The sequence below is a fragment of the Thermobia domestica genome, chromosome 3 (genome assembly GCF_964235325.1).
Source record: "Thermobia domestica chromosome 3, izTheDome1.hap1.1, whole genome shotgun sequence".
In the NCBI taxonomy this organism is placed as follows: domain Eukaryota; kingdom Metazoa; phylum Arthropoda; class Insecta; order Zygentoma; family Lepismatidae; genus Thermobia; species Thermobia domestica.
The window spans coordinates 125651571-125673898 of record NC_137456.1 but is presented as its reverse complement, the minus strand read 5'-3'; the positions used below and the strand labels follow the sequence as shown (position 1 = coordinate 125673898).

The 22328-nt window shown below is 35.8% G+C and overlaps 1 protein-coding gene across 2 annotated transcripts in view; it reads left to right on the top strand.

The window, feature by feature from the left end:
• Syx13 (syntaxin 13) overlaps positions 1-22328 on the top strand; it is a 45867-nt gene that overhangs the window by 5245 nt on the left and 18294 nt on the right. For both annotated transcript variants that reach the window (XM_081751638.1, XM_081751639.1), the window contains exons 4-5: positions 14609-14882; positions 16460-16542. In XM_081751638.1, coding sequence (XP_081607764.1) covers positions 14609-14882; positions 16460-16542 — 357 coding nt within the window. The remainder of the gene's footprint in view (positions 1-14608; positions 14883-16459; positions 16543-22328) is intronic.

The window sequence follows — 22328 nt, the reverse complement described above, 5'->3', positions numbered from 1 at the left end:
TATCGTTTCTTAAACTATACTCAGTCGTTATTAACCTAAAACTCATAACTGCCTGACATTAAAGGTGTAATTTCAATCCTTTTTCATTGACATTCACAACTACGATGACCTACTAGATACTTTTCCAATTAGCTGTCTAAAGATTAGCTACCCTATTACGTTCCCTAATCGGATTGTTATATTCCTAGTATGATTTCGACAACCGATTATGTTCCCTTCGACAGCTATATCCTAATGAAGGGCTTCGACTTCATAAGTGTTGTACGTCTCTCTCTCTCTCTCTCTCTCTCTCTCTCTCTCTCTCTCTCTCTCTCTCACTCTCTCACTCTCACTCTCTCTCTCACTCTCTCTCTCGCCCACTAAAATTAGCAACAACCTATTGTAATAGTGGTGATCACTTAACAACTTAACAATACCACTATTAAAATGACATAATACATTTACACACATTTCTCACAATTTAAAAGGTTCTATTTCACTTTGTGCTTCCTTTTCCCTCCTTCTTTTAGCCCAGAGGGGATGGCTCTGTGGTAGAGCGCTTTCGTTTCCTCCGACATTTTATTCCACCAATTCTTCCATCATTCACTTGCCTTAATTATCCGTCTCTCCAGCCGAAAGGGCATAATCGTGAGACGTTAAACTGCAGATTTCATTTTCTGCTTTAGTCCATAAGCAAATTGCATTAATCAGTTATATGGAAGTCTGAAAAATTGTTACCTGTACAATTTAAAGCCATAGAGCTTCGAGCTGTTTAGAAAAGCTGATTATAACTAGATTGCAATTTTTATTGAACTTTCCTTCGTCTAGAGATTTTCCAGGTAACACAATAGGTGGGTATTAGTTAATCTTAACAAAATGTGTCGGATTGTATTTGTCTTAAAGTACCTCTGTAAAGACTTCAACCAAATTGCTGATGAACACCTAAGTAACAAGTCTGGAATATTAGACGATAACGTTGATTATCGTCGGTTTAAAAAAATATTTGAGTTTAAAGGAGTGTGCTTCAATATCTTGGTGGCGTATGGAAGACATCTCTCTCTCTTTTTTTTTTTTCTCTCTCCTGTTTCTGTTTGTTTGTGTCTGTCCTTTTCTGTATCATGATTTTGTTCTTGAAGTTTGCTGGACAGAGCCTACACATTGACATGAACTTAAACATTTCACTTGACGTGAACTTAAACGTTGAATTTTGCGTAGGATGAAATATCACTATCACTAAAAGGTACAATTGTTTATTTTCGTTGATCTGGGCCTGTTACTTTTTTTCCGAGCCCTTTAGCTAAGGATGAATTTTAATAATGACTATCGAATATTGTACGCAACGAATACAATTTTCTGAAATTATAGTGAAGAAATGAAATTACAAAATAAATAATATTGAACGTCAGTATTAATACAGTGAAACCTCCCTTAACGGGCACCTTTCAATAGTGGGCACCTCCATAATACGAATAAACTTTTTTGATCCGATAAAAATAAATATATATTATGGGACAGAATCCTCCCATTTACAAGCACTAACAGTTTTCTTTCACCCCCAGCGTTTTAGTAACCAATTCGTAAGGGAGAGGAATTATTCTCTTCATATGTATTTAGCGTAATACTTTCTGCAATTCGGAAGTAAACCTTCAATTGATGACATAAACTGATCTAGCATTTACAAGCAAATTCCGATCAGAAACTAGTGCCCGCAGAATTCACAGCAGATAAGTATTGGAACCTTTTCTGAAGAAATTGACAAACAATCATGATTGGTTGGTTCTGTCTACATATTCAGTAGTTACTATTTACTCCTCGGCGCTACAACTCGCGGTGAGCTTTTGGCCTCTTTTACGATCAGCCTCTATTTCTTGTCACAAGCTCGTTGTTTTCATTCGCTCTATATTCGCTAACAATCTGATTCTTTGACTTTTGATGAAGCATAAACTGTTCTCCTCTTTGATTATTTCTTCTAGTTCATTGTCACATTCTTCGTATATCTCTGCCTATCACTGGTCCGTAATTTTTTAGCAGTGTTCTTCTTTCCGTTCTTGTAACGGCCGCTTCGTTTGCTTTAGTGTGTGTTCATTTTTCCCATACGTACGTAATAACTGGTCTCATTAACAACATTGTATATACCTGTAGTTCTGTATTTCGAGATTGATCTGCTTTTGAATATTTGAAAGTCTTCGAAACATGCCTTGTTTCTCTTTTGTAATCTGTCTCCTAACCACGCGACCATTTTATTGCCGAATTCTGCCTAGGTATGACATTTCCTAAATAGGTGAAGCCCACTTCAAATTCCGTCTGTCTAGGCGGTCTTTTTCTTGCTTCAAACGGTGAGAATATCTTTTTTGCTATTAATCCCATGTCTTGTCTGTTCCATCTGTTCAAGCGTTTGTTTCAATTCGTTGTGGTCTCACCACTATTACCTTGTCAGCATATGCACATATTGAACTAGATTTTGTGAATATCGTGCCGCGTTGATCTATTTTGTCTCCTGTGAAGTGTGATGCTAATATAAACAAGATAATTGAGAATCCATCTTCTTGTTTAACTCCATTATTAGTTTCAAAACTGTTTGTAAGCTGGTTACCGATATTAATTTTCGGTTTTGAGTTTTTCATAGCCATTTATTAGTTTCTTCGGTATTCCTGTTCTGTTCATGGCTGCAAGTAGCATTTTTCTGTGTGTACTGACAGGCTTGCTTGTAGTCCACTAATAATGTGTACAGATCTGCGTCATGTTCTGTGTGTTTTTCAGTCATCTGTCTCGTCACAAAAATTTCATCTGTTATACTTCCGCTTGGTCGGAATCCATATTGGTATTCTCCCATTATTTTCTTTTGTGTATACTTTTTCTTTCCTATATTGTTTGGGTCAATATTTTGTATGCTGTATTTAGCACTTTTATCTCTCTATAATTCTTGCGTGCTGTTTTTATCCTTTTTCTTAAATATGTGGCATATAATTCCTGTTGTTCATTTTTCAGGCATCCTTTCGGCTGTTCATATCTCCATCAATTTGTGAATCGCGCTGATGATGTGTCCTCCCTATTTGATTAGTTTTCCCACTATTTTGTTATCCTGGAACTTTATTGTTCTTGAGTTTACCTACACAATTCTGTATTTCTTTTCTAGTTGGTGTTTAGAGCTACCTTGTGCCTAAGTGGTTAGCGTACGCACCCTTGGCGTGGAATACCCGAGTTCGATTCCTGGTGGAAACTCATGTGGTTCGGATCCTGCATTAAGCGTAGATCTAAGTCTCATATAACCTCGCTGAAACGGACGCTAAACTGAAAATCAAATCAATCTAGTTGATGGTTGCACAATCTCTTGATTCTCCTCGTTCTTATCGTGTTCTTCACTTGGTGTTCGTACTTTTTCATTTAGTAATTCTTCAAAATACTGTGCCCACCTTTCCAGAATCTCCTTATCTTGAATTACTAGTTTACCTTTGTTCTTGCATCCTGTCATTCTTGGCTGATTTTTAAGTCTATCCACTCCATATAGAATTTCCTTCTTTCATTTTATTTATTACGTTTTTTAGTTCTTCCATCTGCCTCTTCATAGTGTCTTTCTTTTTCTTTCTGAATATTATGTTAGCTTGCCTGCTCAATTCCTGTTAACGCTCCAGACCAGAATCTACATTGGTATTCTCCCACTGTTTTCTCTGTGTATGCTTCTTTCTGGTTTCTTTTTCTATTTTCATCTTGACTTGTATCATATTACATACTTCGTCAAACTAATCTTCATTCCTTTTTTGTTGTTGTTCTCTCAACGCTTCGTACTGTTCTATTCTCTCGTCTAATTACTATTTTGACGTCTAATTACTATTTTGACTGAATAGTGTTCTGAATCGTAGTTTGGTTCTCGACAGCTCCGAACATTTATCACTGATGATCCATGTCTTCGATGTTAATACATGATCTATTATGATGTTAATACTTGATCTGAACTTCTTCCTGCGTGTCTGGTATTTTCCATGTTCCTTTATGGATATTCTTATGTGAGAACCATGTGCACTTAATTAACATTTTGTTTCTTGCTGCGAACCCTAGCAATTTTGTTTTCGTTACTCACATCATGCAATGTGTGTTGTCCGGCCACATGACTCAGAAATTCTTCTATCTGTGCGTTGAAATCCCCCATTACTAGCAAGTGATCGTACTTTGGGAGTTGGTTGCACACCTTCTCGAAACTCGCATAAAATCGGTTTCTGTCGTTCATTTTTCCTCTGTCGGAGTGTGGACCGATATGATTGAGATGTTCCTAAAATGTACTTTTAGTTTTATTCTGCATAGGCTCTCGCTTGTCAGCTCAATTTGTAACAGACTATTCTTAATCTTTCTACTAATCATAAAACCTATGCTTCTCTTGGCCGTTCTTGTGCTAGGTCTACAGTTCTTGTTGTTGAGCCACCCATCTTATTTCTTGTAGCTACTATCAATTGGTTTTGAAGGTAGCCATTTCGTCTGCAATTTATTTCGTTTTTCCTAGTTTCAATGTTGATCTCACATTTTGTGTTTTCCATTATCAAGTCATTATCTTCTGCCCGTTCCGTAGATCATCTTTCGTTATATCCATCATTCCGAGGTTGCTTTTGATGTTTCGTATTTTTTTTTTTTTTTTTTTCGGTGTGTAGAGTTTAACCCAACACCCGCCTTGGGAGACCTGATTTTTTTGTCGGTGTTTTCTTCCCCTATCCTTTGTAAATCCCTCTATTTAGTGCAGGGCAGCAGGCGTAGGTTTTGATCCACCTCGGAATGCCCAGGTACCATCAATATCTAGATGGCATTCTATCTGCCACCTTGAGAGGCGCCCCTTTGGGAGACCAGCAACTCCACAAGAGCTATATTTTCAGTATTTAACAATAATATTCCTTGTTTATATTAGGTTAATTTTACTTATAATACAGTTAGTAAGCAAATTAAGGGATTCCTGTAGAGATATAACTTGTACTTGAAAAGAAAATTATCACACAACCCATACAAACGCATCCTCCAGCGATACTTTTGTTTCTTTACAGAGAGGGAGTCTCTTCTCATACCCCAGTAAATCGAATACTGAAAGGAAATGAAATGAAATCTTTAAGTTTAACGTCCCACGGTTATGCCGGTTACGCTAAAGGAGACGGTGATAATGAGAAATGAGTGAAATGGTGGAATGAAGAAAGTGGGAGGAAACGGGAGAACCCCGAGAAAACCCACGAGCACGGTGTTTGTCCACCACAAAGTCCACACGGCGCGAGCTGGGATCGAACCAGGGACCCCAAGCACCGGAGGAAATCGAATACTGAGTACAGTATTTAGATATTAGACTGTATTTAAATTTATAACTAATGTTTTATGCTGCGTAGAATTGTCACACGAGACATAAGTAATCTGAAAATGTAACCTTTCATTTACGGACAAATGATCATGTCCCATCTACTTCCGCTGTTAAGTGATTGCACTGTATTAAAGTACATTCTTTGCATCCAATCTCTAATTACAAAAAATGACTAAACACAAAATCTTCATTAACACATTTTCAAAATAAGCATTTGTGTAAGTAGAACATTTTTTCTTACACAAATAAATTTGATCGAAGGTGATAGCAGTGAATCAGTTGAAATCATCGAGTGGAAAAAAAATTAAAATATAAAGATTTGGAAGACTGGATGGATTGATTAATTGAAGAATGTAATGAGAAAGTAAGCCCCAAGTGTGAATACTAAGTCATTATTTGCATTATAATAGAAAGTAAGGAAAATTTGTATCAGTGTTGACTTTTTCTTTAGCTCAATGATAGTGACACGAAACGGAAGTAGGCCGGGAAACTATCTCCATACAGTGTATTTATCCACAGGGTTCGACATTCGATCCTGCGTGGCATAAATGACCCCTGTTATTTTGAGGATCTGGATTTTGTGCACTAAAAACCTGTAAATATGCACTATAAAGAAAATATTTATTTATTTGACACCTATAATAGGACCATTGTTCCTATTACAATAGGGTTATTCAAAGAATAAGGAAAAATAAAATAAAGAAAGAGAAAAGGAAACGAATAAAAATAACTTAGAAAGAGAAAATGCACATAAGGAAGAGCTTATTCAATTCAAATTACTAATTTACAATGCTTACTGTTTGCAGAATGAATTTCTACATCACACTACTAGGAGTTTATTATTATTATTTTATTAGTTTTCTGGTGTCAACATCAATCGATGGCCTGAGATTAGTACCAGGCTTAGCTATATGAACGTAGTGATTGACACACTTGCCACTGCCATCGGAAAGCAACAATATTCTTGTTGATTTCTGATGGACACTCACGAAATTCAAATCAATTGTGAAACGAATCAATATATTCCTTCCAAACCGCAAGAAAATGTGCGGCTTAATTAACATGGTGAAGGACAAGCACTCCGATTAATTCTATAGTATTTCCTTCCCACATTACCATTCCAGATAATTTTCTCGCTAGATAGGATTTATATTTTTCATAGACTTCTTGAGTCTTATAACGAAAGGAAAGCGAACATTTTTACAGATAGTAGTCTGTAAAGAAAGTGAGTGAGGAAAAGAAACAACAATCTGCTAGTTAGTAGTGTATTTTGCTACAGATACAGTACATAAATAATAATTTCTTCCAGCAAAATGAACTATCATGTAGAAAATAGAAGTTTTAACATACCTAATGTTATTTTATTTCATATACACGGTACGTTAAAATTTCTATTTTCTATATAATACAAGGGTTGCACTGAAAGTTTCGGGACAATGATAGAACGCAAGAACATAAAATTACAGCAATTTTTTTTATTGCTTTTCAAAGTACTCCCTCTGTGAAGCAGTGCATTGTTTCATGCGATAGAACCACATCTTGAAACAGTTATGCCACTCCGAAGTTCGTACCTGTGAAACATGCAGCTTGTACGCCTCGATGACTTCCTCTAGAGTGTAAAAGCGCTTCCCACGCAACATGTTTTTGATTTTGGGATGGGGCGTCATCAGGAAAAGCAGCAATCATCCGACGAACACACTCTTGCTGTGTTAACCTTTGGCGAAAATCGTAATAAATCATGGCACAGAATTGCTCTCACCTCATATCAATTTTTGATCACGACCACCTCACTATAAACTGGTGCTCTGCAACGACAAAAGATTCTGAGTTACACATGGTTTTGCATTTATAGTGAACAAAGATGACAGTTTATAACGACAATAAAATTAACAGATTACATTGTTCCCAGTACATGATTCCCGAAACTTTCAGTGCAGCCCTCGTACACGATTGCGTAAACAAAATAAAATCATTAAGATATTATAAAGACTGTCAGTTGTTATTAGCAAACGAATGACATACTCTTTTATCGTCACAAAGGTTTCTTCTTTTTTTTTTTTTATTTTTTTTTATTTTCTTTAGAACCACCTATGGACTCCCTCCTGGACTCCCCTATCAACTGATATATTTTTTCTTATATTTGGTCAATATTTTAGTTAAACAGGAATTAAAATTTAAGAGTTAATAAATTTAGGTTATATCTCGTTAACCTTCCTTGTACTGTCGTACTGCTAGCATCATAATGAAGAGCTTAATAAGGGTATATTTCAGTATGAGTTTCACCTCAATAAGTGGCATACTTCATGTACAGTTACCAGTTTTTGTGTTTAACCTCTTAACGTACAGATTTTCAACAGAAAGTTGTTCCATTTTTAATGTAATATTTTTATTACTTTATTACAATATTCACGTAAGAACATTATAAATGGTAGTGATAGTGTTCATTGTTGACAACTCAACAATGAGATACAGGGATTCGAATAGCCCTTAAAATAAAAAAAGGACGAGTATACTCGTCCTTGCAATTAGACCAATATTAAATATGGAAATTGTAGAAATAAGAGATTTGCATTTGTATAACAGAAAAATAATCAAAAAGAGAGTTGAAATAACAATTAGTGTGCACTAGGAACATTGTTTTTGTATATAATTGCACACTAGCATATATAAAATACACACTAAATACGGGTATCAGATGCATTGTTTATATGTTACTGGCTGTGTGATAAGCCCTGAAATATGGATCAATGCACAAAGCTACATCACAGTCCGGACACATGTATCTGGATTCTCGTCTAGCCTTCTTTCCTCTAGCATCACACACACTGCTGCACATTCTGCACTTTCATGTCGGGTTTTGTTTCATCTCAGTGGGAGGAATCGCAGAAGGAACATGTCGGCCAACAAGTCGCATTGGTGTTGCTTTTGCTGAGGGGCGACCAGCTGCTTTCGATAAAAATTCTTCTTTTTGATGCTGAACAACCAGTTTCTCGATAACAGCAACACGAAAATCAAGACTAGTCTTCTCTTCCCCATGTTTTCTGTAGAGTACAATGGCATTTCACATAGCTAGTTCCAAGAGGTGGAAAAATATTTTCTTATAATATTTCCCCCCCTCTCTTTCGTGGTAGTGGATTGTTTGCGATGTGTTGATCAACCCTATCAACACCTCCCATGGTATCATTATATACAAAAACGACCGCTGGTTTCACAACGACTTTGTTCCTTTGTCTGAGTGTTCCCATTTCCGCACTATGAATACTGGATAACATACATACTTCCCTTTTATATTTCCACTTTAGGGCAAGAAGTTTCCCTCGTTGGAATGCTATAGTATCTCCTTGCTTGAGTTTCTTCTTCTGAAACGATGGAGGCAAGTCTTTTCTTGTTGGGCGCACAGTGCCATACATATCTGTTCTGTTAGATGAGCCATTCCATGTCAAATCAACACACTTTAAACAAAAATTTTATCGCACCATTTTAGATTTTGTTAAAATTTGGTATAGTTATAGTGGGTGCTGAGACTAAGGAAAATATCAAATTTCAATGTTTTATCTCAAACAGTTTCTGAAATATGGGGATGTAAAATTTGCAAATACTAGCCAAAAAAACGTGAACAGACTTTCTTTAAATCGCTCTAGGAACTGCAATAGTTGAGCTAGAGAGCTGGAAAAGGTGTCGTTTTGCAGCATTTCGTATGCTCTTTCCAGTGATATACAACACAACATAGGTTCTAATAAAAAAAATTTTTTCAAAATACGAATTAAAATTTTGATTTAAATTTTTTCCAAAAAGCACATAATTTAAAATTTTCAAAATATTTCCATAAATACTTGGTACTGTTGTAAATCAAATGGCAAAGTATAAATATGGGATGATGATGGGTTCATTGTTAAAAAAAAATATTTCTGACACCTGTTTTCCACTAATAGCCTATATTTGGGTATTTGGACCAAACATATCTTCAACAAGTAAGAATTTAATTAAAACATACAGACAGGTAACTAACAATACATATGAAATATCAAAATATCATCTTAAAATGAAACCAATCAGCACATGCTATAATTAAATTAAGTTGATCAAGTTTAATTTTATACTAATAGCCTATAAATTTGTAAAACAAAATATTGTGGACCTATAAATACAAATTGAAATAAGGTATGATAAAAGTGTAAGTATTGATGTAATACTTCTAATCCAAACAGATTATTCAAAATGTACATTGCTATGTCAGTTCATTTGCGCAGTCAATCATTTCAGCATTTGGAAATTGAAGTTAAACCAAGTGTATTGACGTTTCACATAATGATATTGCTTAAACTTATGGCTGTCTTTTATTACTATATCAACCTTACTGGCTTTCTCATTTGTAATATTAAATGTATCTTCCCTTTCCTCAGTGACTTGAGCCAGTATATGCAAGGTGAGCAAATTAGTTAGCTTGTCTATGCATGCAGGAACAAGTTTAAACAAGCACAGTCTGCATCCATCATGCAGTTGCTGTCTGTACAATCATTCAGTGTCTAGAGCCTTTGCTGAGAGGATGTGTGCTGTATTGTTTTCCTTCTAAGGTGGATAGTTAAACACGTTCTCGTTAGTGTTCCTAAGCCATTATAGTACACCATGGTATAAGTGTAAAGCAGTTATTACCCCTACATGGAACAGTTTTGTATCTAATATAATTTAGTGGAACTTGGTATTTTTGAGTAGTTCATTTACAAGTAAAACTATAAATTGATTGAAGAAGAGAGTGTAAGTGAGTTTTGTATCAATATGGAAGTGGAAACTACTAAAAAGTGCAGTGCTATAAGAGTGCAGTGTTGTAATCCATTGAAGAAATCAAATCATTGTATTCGAGACAGAAAAAAACTGAGAAAAGTTACAATGTGGATGACTGAGTTATTTCTACAAATACCAAATGGCTCCATGATTTGTGATAAATGTAGGAAAGATGTAGGCAAATTGAAAAATACAGGGCCAATCGGTGAGGCTGAAGATGATGATTCTTCTGGGTCGGATGTAATCATTCCGGACAAAGACCCAAACTTCACTACAAATTCAATAGTTGTTGAAACACTTAACACATCACTTCAAGAACTAGGTGAGTCCCCAATTGATAAGAAAAAATTAACATCAAAGCACTATGCCAAATCAAAAGTAAAAAAAATCTCCGTGGCGATGACACGTAACCTGTTTGTTGCTGCTGAAACTTCATCAAATAGTGATACAAACTGTGACGAATCTGTTCTCCAAAATCTCAAAACTAACTTTGTTAATTCTACAAGTAGGGCAAAAAAACTAATGATTCTAACAAGTTTACCTGAAAAGTGGGGTATCAGGAAAATAATGCGCGAATTTAATGCTCCTAATTACCTTGTTCGCCAATCCAAACAAATTTTGAAAGAAAAAGGGTTTATGGAAGGCCCAAACCCAAAACCAGGGAAATGTTTACCAATAGAAACTGTCACAAATGTACGTTCATTTTATGAAAACGATGAAGTTAGCCGGGTAATGCCAGGTATTAAAGATTGCGTAACGGTTACAGAACCAAATGGAAGTAAAACAAAAGTATCAAAAAGACTTATTTTGTGTAACCTTAAAGAAGCTTACAAACATTTTAAAGACATGTATCCTAACATAAAAATAGGTTTCTCTAAATTTGCTGAGTTGAGACCAAAACATTGTGTATTAGCAGGACAGAGTGGCACACACTCCGTTTGTGTGTGCACAACTCACCAAAACATAAAATTAATGATAGAAAACGCCAAACTAAATAGAGTAACCAATGGCAACTTAAGCAATTACAAGCAATGCATTGCAAAAATGCTTTGCAACCCATCATCAATTGATTGCAACATGGGAAACTGCGAATACTGCCCAGGAGAAACTGTAATACGTAAACTTTTACAAGACTCTCTTGATGAAAATTTAATTGAACGAGTTCAATTTCGCCAGTGGGTGTCAGTTGACCGCTGTAACCTGGAAATCGTACAGAAAACGTCCGAAGAATTTATAGATTTATTCTGCAGTCAGATGTCCTCTTTGGTTCGGCATGACTTTATTGCCAAGCAACAAAGAGCGTTTCTAAACTCCACAAAAGAAAATCTTAATGGATCGGAATTTGTTACATGTGATTTTTCAGAAAATTATAGTATAGTTCTACAGGATGAAGCTCAGAGTTACCACTGGACAAGCCAACAGGTTACTATACATCCCTTTGTTATATATTACAAAGAGAAAGACAAAATTGAACATGTGAGCTTTGTCATTGTTTCTGATTGCCTAGAGCACAATACTATTGCTGTGTACACCTTTCAAAAGAAGCTAATTTCATATCTAACAAACAAATTTCAGACACTTCCAAAAAAGATTTACTATTTTTCAGACGGTTCTGCTGCTCAATACAAAAATAAGAAAAACTTTCTGAACCTTTGCCTTCATGAGGAAGACTTCAACATCAAAGCCGAGTGGCACTTTTCAGCCACAGCACATGGGAAGGGGCCTTGCGACGGAGTAGGGGGTTCCGTGAAGAGACTGGCAGCTCGTGCAAGTTTGCAAAGGCCATACCACAACCAGATCCAAACCCCACGAGATCTATTTGAGTGGGCAGTAGATAACATAACAAACATAGATTTTGCCTATTCCACTCAAGAAGATTATGTTGCTTCAGAAATGTTCTTAAAAAGCCGGCTTGAATCAGCGTTAACAATCAAAGGAACACAGCAATTTCATGCATTCATTCCCAAAACTACATCAAAATTATTAGTGAAACACTTTTCAGATGATGTGCAAGGTTGGGAGAGGGAGGTAACTACATCGCCGGACAAACTGAAGCTACAAGACATATCAGGCTACGTTACCACTGTGTATGACAACAACTGGTGGCTTGGGTACATTTTAGACAAAAATGAAGAACTTGATGAAGTGAAAATAACTTTTCTTCATCCGTGTGGACCAGCTACATCATTCTTCTACCCAACACACGCGGACGTCCTGTGGGTGTCAGTTGTGGATATTCTCACAAATGTAAATCCGTTTACTCCGACTGGAAGAACATACACTCTTGTTGAAAGTGATGTAAGCCAAACCCAATTGGCTTTTTCAAAATATAATCTGTAAAGGTCCGAGATATTTTTTTTGGGAAACTGCTTTCAACTCAAAACTTCCTCAGGTTAGTTATTGTTACTTTATATTTTATATATAGTTGTTTAAAAATTAGCGTTAATACCTAAATGTTAAATTCTTATTTATTGAAGATATGTCTGGTCCAAATACCCATAGTAGGCTATTAGTGGAAAACAGGTGTCAGAAATATTTTTTTTAACAATGAACCCATCATCATCCCATATTTATACTTTGCCATTTGATTTACAACAGTACCAAGTATTTATGGAAATATTTTGAAAATTTTAAATTATGTACTTTTTGGAAAAAATTTTAATCAAAATTTTAATTCGTATTGAAAAAAATTTTTTTATTAGAACCTATGTTGTGTTGTATATCACTGGAAAGAGCATACGAAATGCTGCAAAACGACACCTTTTCCAGCTCTCTAGCTCAACTATTACAGTTCCTAGAGCGATTTAAAGAAAGTCTGTTCACGCTTTTTTGGCTAGTATTTACAAATTTTACATCCCCATATTTCAGAAACTGTTTGAGATAAAACGTTGAAATTTGGTATTTTGCTTACTCTCAGCACCCACTATAACTATACCAAATTTTAACAAAATCTAAAATGGTGAGGTAAATTGGGTGTGTTGATTTGACATGGAATGGCTCAGATATGAGAATATCTGCAAGCTGGAGAGACCTATAGAAGTTGTCTACAGTTAAGTAGTATCCCATATTCAGCAGGGGTTTCATGAGAGTCATGACAACTTGTGACGACGTAGTAAATCTTCATAATCGTCATGAAATTTAGTGCCAGACCCTATGTATATGATTAGCGACTAGACATATCCCGTTGAGGACTCTCACAGCATGAACGACTTAATGCCAAATCTGGCCCCTTTCAGATGCATAAATTGGACCCATCCCAACCGTCCTTTGTACAACATCAAACTTTCGTCAATTGTCGCATATCTTTCTGGAGTGCAAACAGCTCGAAATTTAGTAGATATGAGATCCAAAATTGGCCATATTTTATTCAATTTTGGTTGTGAATGACTCTCAGCATCATATGCGCTATTGTCTGAAAAGTGCAGATTCCTCTTCAAATGCAGAAATCTTTGGTATGATAAAATTTCTCGAAAAAATGGTGTAGACAAAATTGGATTCTTTGACCAGTACATTTGATATGTCGGCTTCTTCACAATACTTTGTAACAGAATGAGCGAAACAAAAATATACATTTCGTCCATTGTTGTGTCTTTCCATTCTTGTGCCATTGTTTGCCTTGCATATCTGTTCGTTTCAGTCACCAAAATTCCCATAAAATCATCGTCAACAAACTGCCTAAAGTACCACAAAACATCATCAACATGTGGCTCAAAATGCACTTCGGGTTTACCACTGAACGCAAAGCGCGGGCGGACAGGTGGGAGTTGTCCAGACGTATCAATTTCACACCATTGCCTGACACTGGCAAAGTCATTCCCGCTTGAACTTGATGCATCACTCCGTTCTCCAGAACTTTCTTCATAACTTTCTTCGGAGCTATCTGAACCACTAAACTCAACGTCAAACTCTTCATCACTTTCCATAGTCTCAAGAAAGGCATATCATATCAGAAAACACGAGAAAAAAATAAAGTCGCCGGAATTGGCTTAATCACAAAGACTGCGGCTGACGAAATCAATCTAGAACGCTACATGGAGGAGATTGCAGTGACATTTACCGGCAAGACTCGTAAATGATTTCTTCAGCAGCACTATCTGGTGGAAACGTAAAGAAACATTAGAAAACGTGTGTATTCGACCTTTTAAAAGAAAAACGGGTAAACGGAAGCTAGGACAAGTATACTCGTCCTTTTACGTTAAGTGGTTAAAATGAATAGTTTTTCTCGAGAAATACACACGAGTTTTTGCACGCACATATATCATTTTGTTCAGCTAAATAAGATATTGTTATTGTGTCTCATCTCTGAACTTTTTTTTCGTTAAACCTAAGAATATTGTAGAATTTTTCTAATCAAATTTTATTTACTTTTTTAAAGTAGTAGTTAATTATTTTTCGCTATCCTTGAATCGTGACAATAAAATAGGTGGAAAGGTGGAAAGGTGGAAATGTGTAGAGTATGATTTACATTAGTATGTGGGTTTGGATGTCTTAACTGCAGAACTTTCGTATTCTTCCTTACAGCAAGTAGCAGATAAAATGAAGGTGTGTTTGTTGCCAACACCTCAGTCTTCTGTCGCTGGCTATGACAACGAGTCAGAAGAGCAGCGCCAGGCACTATTAGAGGAAGAAGAAAAGTTGCTTCGACAGAAACAACTGCAGAAGGAGCTAGAATTTGAGCAAGGCCTCCTAGTTGAACGGGAACATCGATTTAGACAAATAGAAGCTGATATATTAGATGTTAATGAGATTATGAGGGAACTTGGTGCAATGATCCATGAACAAGGAGATACAATAAGTAAGCATTTCTTTGTGTTACGTGTAACTATATTGTAGCCTGTTTCAAGAATGAATCAAATTATACTGGTATACCTAACAAAATCGTGCACTAGATAAGAAGTAGGGAAGTATACTATTAGTGAATATTATTTAATAATCTGGTAACGACACTTGATATTTGACTTAGCGCATTTTTCTGTATGTTTAATGAACCATTCTGCTTATAGTAGCTTTTTAATTAAATGCCGTGAAGAGCTTTAAATATACATAGGTATGTTACAATGAAAGAAACTTACTTTTATTCCGCCCGTGTCCCTAGCTAAAACTAAATAGTTATGAACCCTACAGAAAGTAGCTTTTGTTTTGGATAAGCGAGGAAAGCTGATATAAGCGATGCATTTAATAATAATAATAATAATCAGCAGTAAGAGCGAAGAGACTTCTAAAAAAATACGAAGGAAAATGTAAGTAGCTATAAAAAAAAAAAAAAAAAAAAAAACTTCCGTACGGATCTATTTCTATTTGAAATTTATGAAAGGTAGTGTTACTGTATTGAAAAATACGTAGGAATTAACATACGTACCAGGGTGAAAGAACACATCACGGAAAAACATAAGGCTATCCAGATATAAAGGCACCCATTATTAACGAGCATAGAAATGAAAGCTGTAAGTCGAGTTTTAATTATTTAAATGTAAATTTAACGCTGACTCTGGCTCAGTAAGTATACCGACCTCCGGTACGAGCGATCATTAGTTTCATCCCAGGCCATGTGAGCCGAGTTTCTCTCTTCCTCCCACATTATCATCCACAAATTATTTCATGATCATTCACTTCCATTAATCTGTCTTGTTTAGTCTGAACTTGAGATGTTAAAATTTCGAATTAATTTTCATTTTTTGGCGTCCTGGATAATAAGTTCCAATCATCGTTAATTGAAAATTTACGATAGGAAATTAAATATAAAGGTTTATGATATCAGGAATATTTTCCTTTTAATTTCTCTGAAAAGTATGATCCAAATACTCCTTATTTATTGTAACAGGTTATTCACTTTTCGCACATTAAGTGGATGGGTTTGAGATCAGTTAAATTTGGTCAAAATGTGGAATTTTATAGTTTTCAATGGCATTATTATTATATTAATGAATATTCAAAGAGTACGAACTAGTTCAGTGACGTAACTTGAGAAGTCATATCGGTAAAAGTTGTAATTTTATCGCTGTAAAATTAAAGAAGTACTATACAAGAATGAGTGCATGAGTAAGAAAGTTTCTCTTCGTAGTTCAGAGTATGAAAGGATAAGGCTCATTTCCTATAGTCCATGTTCTTTGCAGATAATGCAATGTTAAAGTACTACAAGAGTTAATACGAAAAACCATATTAATTTGGGCCGACATCAGAGACGTGGAAATTGAATTTAAAATTAACATTATCGTATATGGGAAAAGTACAAAAATAGTCATAACATTTTTTAAAACCATCAGGGCAGTGTCAGTATTTTTTGAATTAGGGTCTGGTTAGTGAAATATTACTATTTGTTGCTCAAAGAATTGAGTTAATTGGCTTATATATTAATGAGATTTTTTGTTGCAGATTCTATTGAAAACAACATAGAGAATGTCCATGACAATGTTGACCTTGGTAGACAAGAACTAGAAAAAGCGTCTGATTATCAGGTAAATACCTCGTAACATTATAAGTATCAGAGAAGTATATTTAGTATTCATTAATAGAGTTGAAATTTGTAAGTATGTCATTTAAGTATAAGAGAAGTATATTTAGTATTCAGTAATAGAGTTGAAATTTGTGTGTATGTCATTAATATGATTTAGCAAAACAAAAGGTAAGCATAATGAATTAATAAATAATTTTAAAACTTTTTATTCTGACAAACGCTATCTAAAACTTGAGTCAGGTGATTTTCGGTGCTCACAGCAAGAATACATACATACTCGTTGCTTTACTTACTCGACGTATCTGAAGTGGGGGCATGGTGGCTCAGTAATATAGCGCTTACCTTTGGTGCGTGAGATCTCTGGTTCGATCCCCGGCCTTGTATGTGGTGGACAACATCGTGTGCGTGGGTTTTCTCGGGGTACTCCAGTTTCCTTCCACTTTCTGATTTCACCAATTCTTCCATCATCATTCACTTGCTTTAATCATCGTCTCCCTTAGCCTAAAGGCCATGTTCGTGGGACGTTAAACTCAGATTTCATTTCATTTTTTCGACGTATCTGAAAGGCATTACTTGCTCCGAGACCTATTGTTGGAAATTAAAAATTTAAGGTTAAACAGCGATTTCACTCATGTGCATATAAGAACAAATATTTAGTATATGGTTTATTACAATATGTGTGTATCACAATTTATGCGAATTTAAAGCTTTTGAATGTAAAGGAAAATTCTTTGCATGTGATTAGAGAGAAAAATAACGTAAAGAAATGTTAGTGTCATTAGAATGATTAATATTCGTTTCAAGCTTTCACACTCATAGTGAAAAGAACAAATGCAGTTCAGTTTTAAGTCTTTCAATGTCAATTTTTGATGAGCATTTAGCAAGCAATTCGAAGATTACAGGGAAAAGGATTTTTAAAAAGTACTGTAAATGTTATTTTAATAAGTGGTAGTGTAGACCTGCCTTGTTTCAAGAAACTAATTGATCTAACACAATTAATTTGTTTATTCCAGTAAAGGGAGTGCAAACCTCTTAAGAGTAAAACTTCTCGATAAAAACTTCAAGTTGTTCGGATCCCCTTATCCGCTTTTCATAGTACAGAGTCCCGTTATCTCAAGGATGTTATAAAATAGAGGATCTGCCCATACATATCTTCATCCTGTTAACACAATGAAGTCTAAAAACAACCGAGCATTTGTCAGAGCACCGAGTCTGATTGGCTACTCTCGTTTCCGCCATGAATGTATGTTCAAAACATTGCGATCTTATTGGGTGGAGCGGGCAGAGTGGGGTGGCGAAACTGTGACTTATAGCTTCACGATTTTGTTGTATACGCAGATTCTCTATTTTATAACATCCTTGCGTTATCCCGTATCGCGTGTCCACATATTCATAGATGGTTGCATTGTATTAATGTGGGATTATGGGAGAAGACGACTTTGAAGTAGTATGATTATTCTGTACTATTTATTCCAGAGTGTCTGTGTGTACACTATCGTTGTCATAACAGTATGATTCTCCTTCATGTACGATATGAAATTCTCCTCACAGCACCGTCAAAGGAATATGGACCTACCAAGTGAGTTGCAGACATTACAGCCCAAATCATGACATGCAGTAGATTGTATTCAAGTTCTTCATAAAAATATGGGTGTTCTTTATTCCAGAAATAAACGTTTCTGGCTTTTTGCACTGCGATATACTGCACACTCGTCCCAGAAAAACAATTTCCCCCTTGAAAGAAGAGTTGTAATGACATCGAGCATTCGCCCACAAGCCTGCTGATATTTTTGCATGTCATTAACAGACGCATCCTGGTATATATCTTGTAGTTCAGTAGATGAACACGGGTAAACTCGAGTAGCTGTAGGAAGTTGAATATTATACTATCGGTCTTTCCTGCTTTGTCCAGATTAGGGATGGCCAAAAATTTTCGGATCCGGATATCCCGAATCCAGTGAGATCCGGATCTCGAATCCGAACCTCATCCGGATCCGAAATTCGAATCTCAGATCTTGATTCGTATCCAAACCTACATCTGAAATTGTGATGATAAAATTGAATATCTAAAATTCGTCATAAGTTTTTTTCGGATTCACTAATATAGTAGGTTGCTGTGCTTTTAAATGTTTCCATAACACGTTTGTGCTACCTTTGTTCTTTATTTTATTTTAACCTTGCAATATTTACATGTTCCACTTTCTGTCCAAGTCTCTTTAGAAAAATGTTTTCAAGTGTGACTTCTTCCCATTTCAGAGTATACTGAATTGTCTGAAAACTGATGTAAACGTTAACAAATTCTTCTGTTTAGCTCCTCTTCGAAACTCAATGTTTAGCTTCACATTGAAAATATTTATTTTATTCGTAGAAAATAAACTTTACTATTTTCTCATATACAAATGAAATATCTTTTAGATAAGGCCCTTCTAATCGCAGGAATACTAGACAAAACAAACTCTTTATTAATAGTAGTTTCTGACTCACTAGAGTCCAACCATCAACAAATGTAATAATGCATATCTTTCACTTCGAAGGTATATACAACAAAAAATATAGACTGGTTGGCGTGGAACAACAATAGATTTTTAAACATACACACGAGAATTTAAGGAGAGCGATATGGTTGTGTTCGTTGTATGACTTTATTACCTAACTTATGGCTTGTCCTTCTGAGGTCGGGAGTTTGTTGAAGGAGTAAATATAAAAGAGATTTCTGTTATTTTTTCTTCACCCTCCAGATTTCTTTAATCATACTTTGCAGGACGTAACCAAAACATATCCATGCATCGTATCATTGAAGCGTTTTGTGTTTTGTATATTAAAGTGTTCAAAAATATTTAACATATTCGCATTTGTTCATGTGATCTCAAGTTCGATTCTCGGTGGGAACATACATGAGAAAATTGAAAGCTGAAACAATATGAAAATAGTATTTTAAAAGTCAGAAAATTGATATTAAAACTTTAGCTATCTATTGGGACTGTAAGGCTGTAGTTAAATTAACCCACACGTTTCGTGAAGATATATTACGTCGTTATTGTTTTTATACTATAAGCTACCAGATACATCCTCAGAGGCCACTTTACACAGTAGTAATCAACAGATGAAAACATTGGAAAAGGAATGGAAGGAAGGTCTCCAGAGCCTTAGATCAAGGTATTAACCTAGCATTTGCCCAGTAAAACTGAGGAACAACCCTGGAAAATCCTGTCAGGATGGCTGGTCTCCGAATTCGAACCCAGTTTATCCAATTGCGAAGCAAGAATCCTATCAAGTAGCCTGAGCTCGCTCCGTATTATTATTATCATTATTTAATTAACGTAATGTTTTAAAATTAGTGCAAATTAAACCCTACTTTCTTTATTGCTGATGTTATAGTTAATAAGCCTACATGAGACATCAGTCCCCCATCAAGAAAGAATACTAGAACTGGAATTCAGGAAGCGGGAGTGGAGAGATTAGTGAGGATGAGGAAATTATGTACGATGCAAAAACTGAGTAATTATGACTTCATCACACTCTTACTTTCTGCAGTGGCAGGAAAATGGCCCGCTTTTGTAAATGAACACACTAAGCACGTGCGTATAGGCGCAATGTCCGTGCAAAGAAACATAGGTAAAACTAAAAAAAAAAAAAAATAGGGAAAGCGAAAATGATAAATCGCCCTTCAAGCTAAAAATAACTAAACTTAGAGCTACGAAAGACGCGAATTTTATTGAAAAGGTTGATTTTCCTTAGTGATTAGTTGAGCTAACTATGAACATGAATTAAAAAGAAAACAAGTAGCTAGCTCTGAGTTTTGCAAACTGGTTAAAAAGAAAATATTGGATAAAATTTAATAATAAAGAAGGCATTTATGGTAATTAAAACAAACTAAATTCTTGGCACGACAGTCCTTTGGTTCAAAGTTGGATGTGTAGTCAACGCATCGACACCCGAAGTCCCTAATGCTGGCTTTCTAGACTGGAGTCCGCTATCTCTTACTTAAGATAACTCCCCAATTGTACTCACGATGCTGGGTCAACATCGAAATTGTTTAGTGCCTCTCCGGAAATTGAACCCATGACCACGGGCACCGAAGGCAGCGCTAACCACTGTTTTTTATATATAAAAAGGTAACAGCTTTTTATCAGATTATTTAACCTGTTGAACGCTTTGTACGGATTACACTGTAACCATTTTGACACCACACAGACATAGAAGTAAACGAGGACAGTTAAAAACACCTATGCCCGAAGCGCGATTTGAATCCAAGACATCCAGAGCAAACGATCCACAGCCTAATGCCGCAGACCACTCGACTATGGCTGTCGGGTTTTCTCGGCTAATTCGTAGCACATTTAAAGTAACTGATTATTTTAAAAGTTGCTCCTAAATACTGACAGTCTAAGTGTTATGTATCAAATATTTCCTGCGATAACACCATATACTCTCCGTCTTCTATAGACGAAAAGCTATAGTTACCCACATTATCTAATCAGAAATAAGTTCTGATTCTCTAATAGCTGCTGATGGTGATAGTCAAGGTTCACCGAAGCATGATCCCAAACCCAAACTGAGATATTGATGTCACTGGAACGCCTGAAAAGTCATTGTGGGTAAGTGAATTGCCCACTTGTCAGGATGAAGGGCGATAGTGATGTGAAATGCGGGGCTGTCAGAGGTACTACTTATGATAATTGGATTTATAATATTCTGTGTTGCCGTTAACCCTCTTCAAGAAGATAACTGTTAATCTTAGCTTTGAAAATTTTACGTAAGGAGTTTTATTGCTATCATTAGGTTGCATTAGGAATTATCGGATTTATTTAACGCTTAACTTTCACATCTCTTCTGATTTACGAATATTTAAATCGCGATTATCCCCTTAAGGTCAATTAGTGATATTTTAAAGTATTTCGAACCAACTTTATATATGGTTAGTCTTGTTATATGGGAATAATTGAGACCAGAAGCAGTCTACAGGCTAAGTCCAAAAAAATCTTGGCTGACCTCCTGATAAACCACGTCTTTCAGCAAGGTGAATTGTGGCAATCCGATACCCACATGAAGAAATCTTCGGTTCAGTGTGAAAGCTTCCATAAGAACCAGCACTCTAATCAGTGGAATGTGCTTTGCTAATTTTTCCTCAATGTGAAAGTATCTAACTTTATTACTAAAAAAAAAGAAAAGGCCTTTATTTCAAACAATTCGCCATTACAGTTTTCGTATTTGAACACAACACAACACTCATGAAAAGTCATGTTAAAGCGCGACTTTGCCCCTGAAAAAGAATATTTATCTGTTTTTAGTTTCTCGTGTTCCCCAAAGTACATGCGGAATTAGTGCAAGTGCCTTACGCTCGCATTACCTAGGTACAAACGGCTACGATCTTGGTACTAGCACATGTTTCGGTTTCCAGATCTCAAATATTTATCTTTCTGCCTGATTCTATGTATGAATCCGGAATTTCAAATCTAGATAAGGGGCACAAAAATTCATAGTTTATTCTCGGTGCTCATATTTGATTTACTAAATAATTATTAAATCTAATTGTAAGGTATACATTTGATATTTAGAGCAGACTACGACATTGGGAGTCAAGGCACCATCGTATGCCATTGTGAAGAAACGGGCAGCGAACTTCAAACGTGGACAGTTTTTTGGTCTGAACGATGATCCAAGGTGTGGCAGACCAATTTCATTGACCTCTCCCGAGATGATTGACGCAATTCACCGGATGATTCTCTACAATCGCCAAATCCCGCTCAGACAGACAGGAGACACATTGTGCATTACTCATAAACG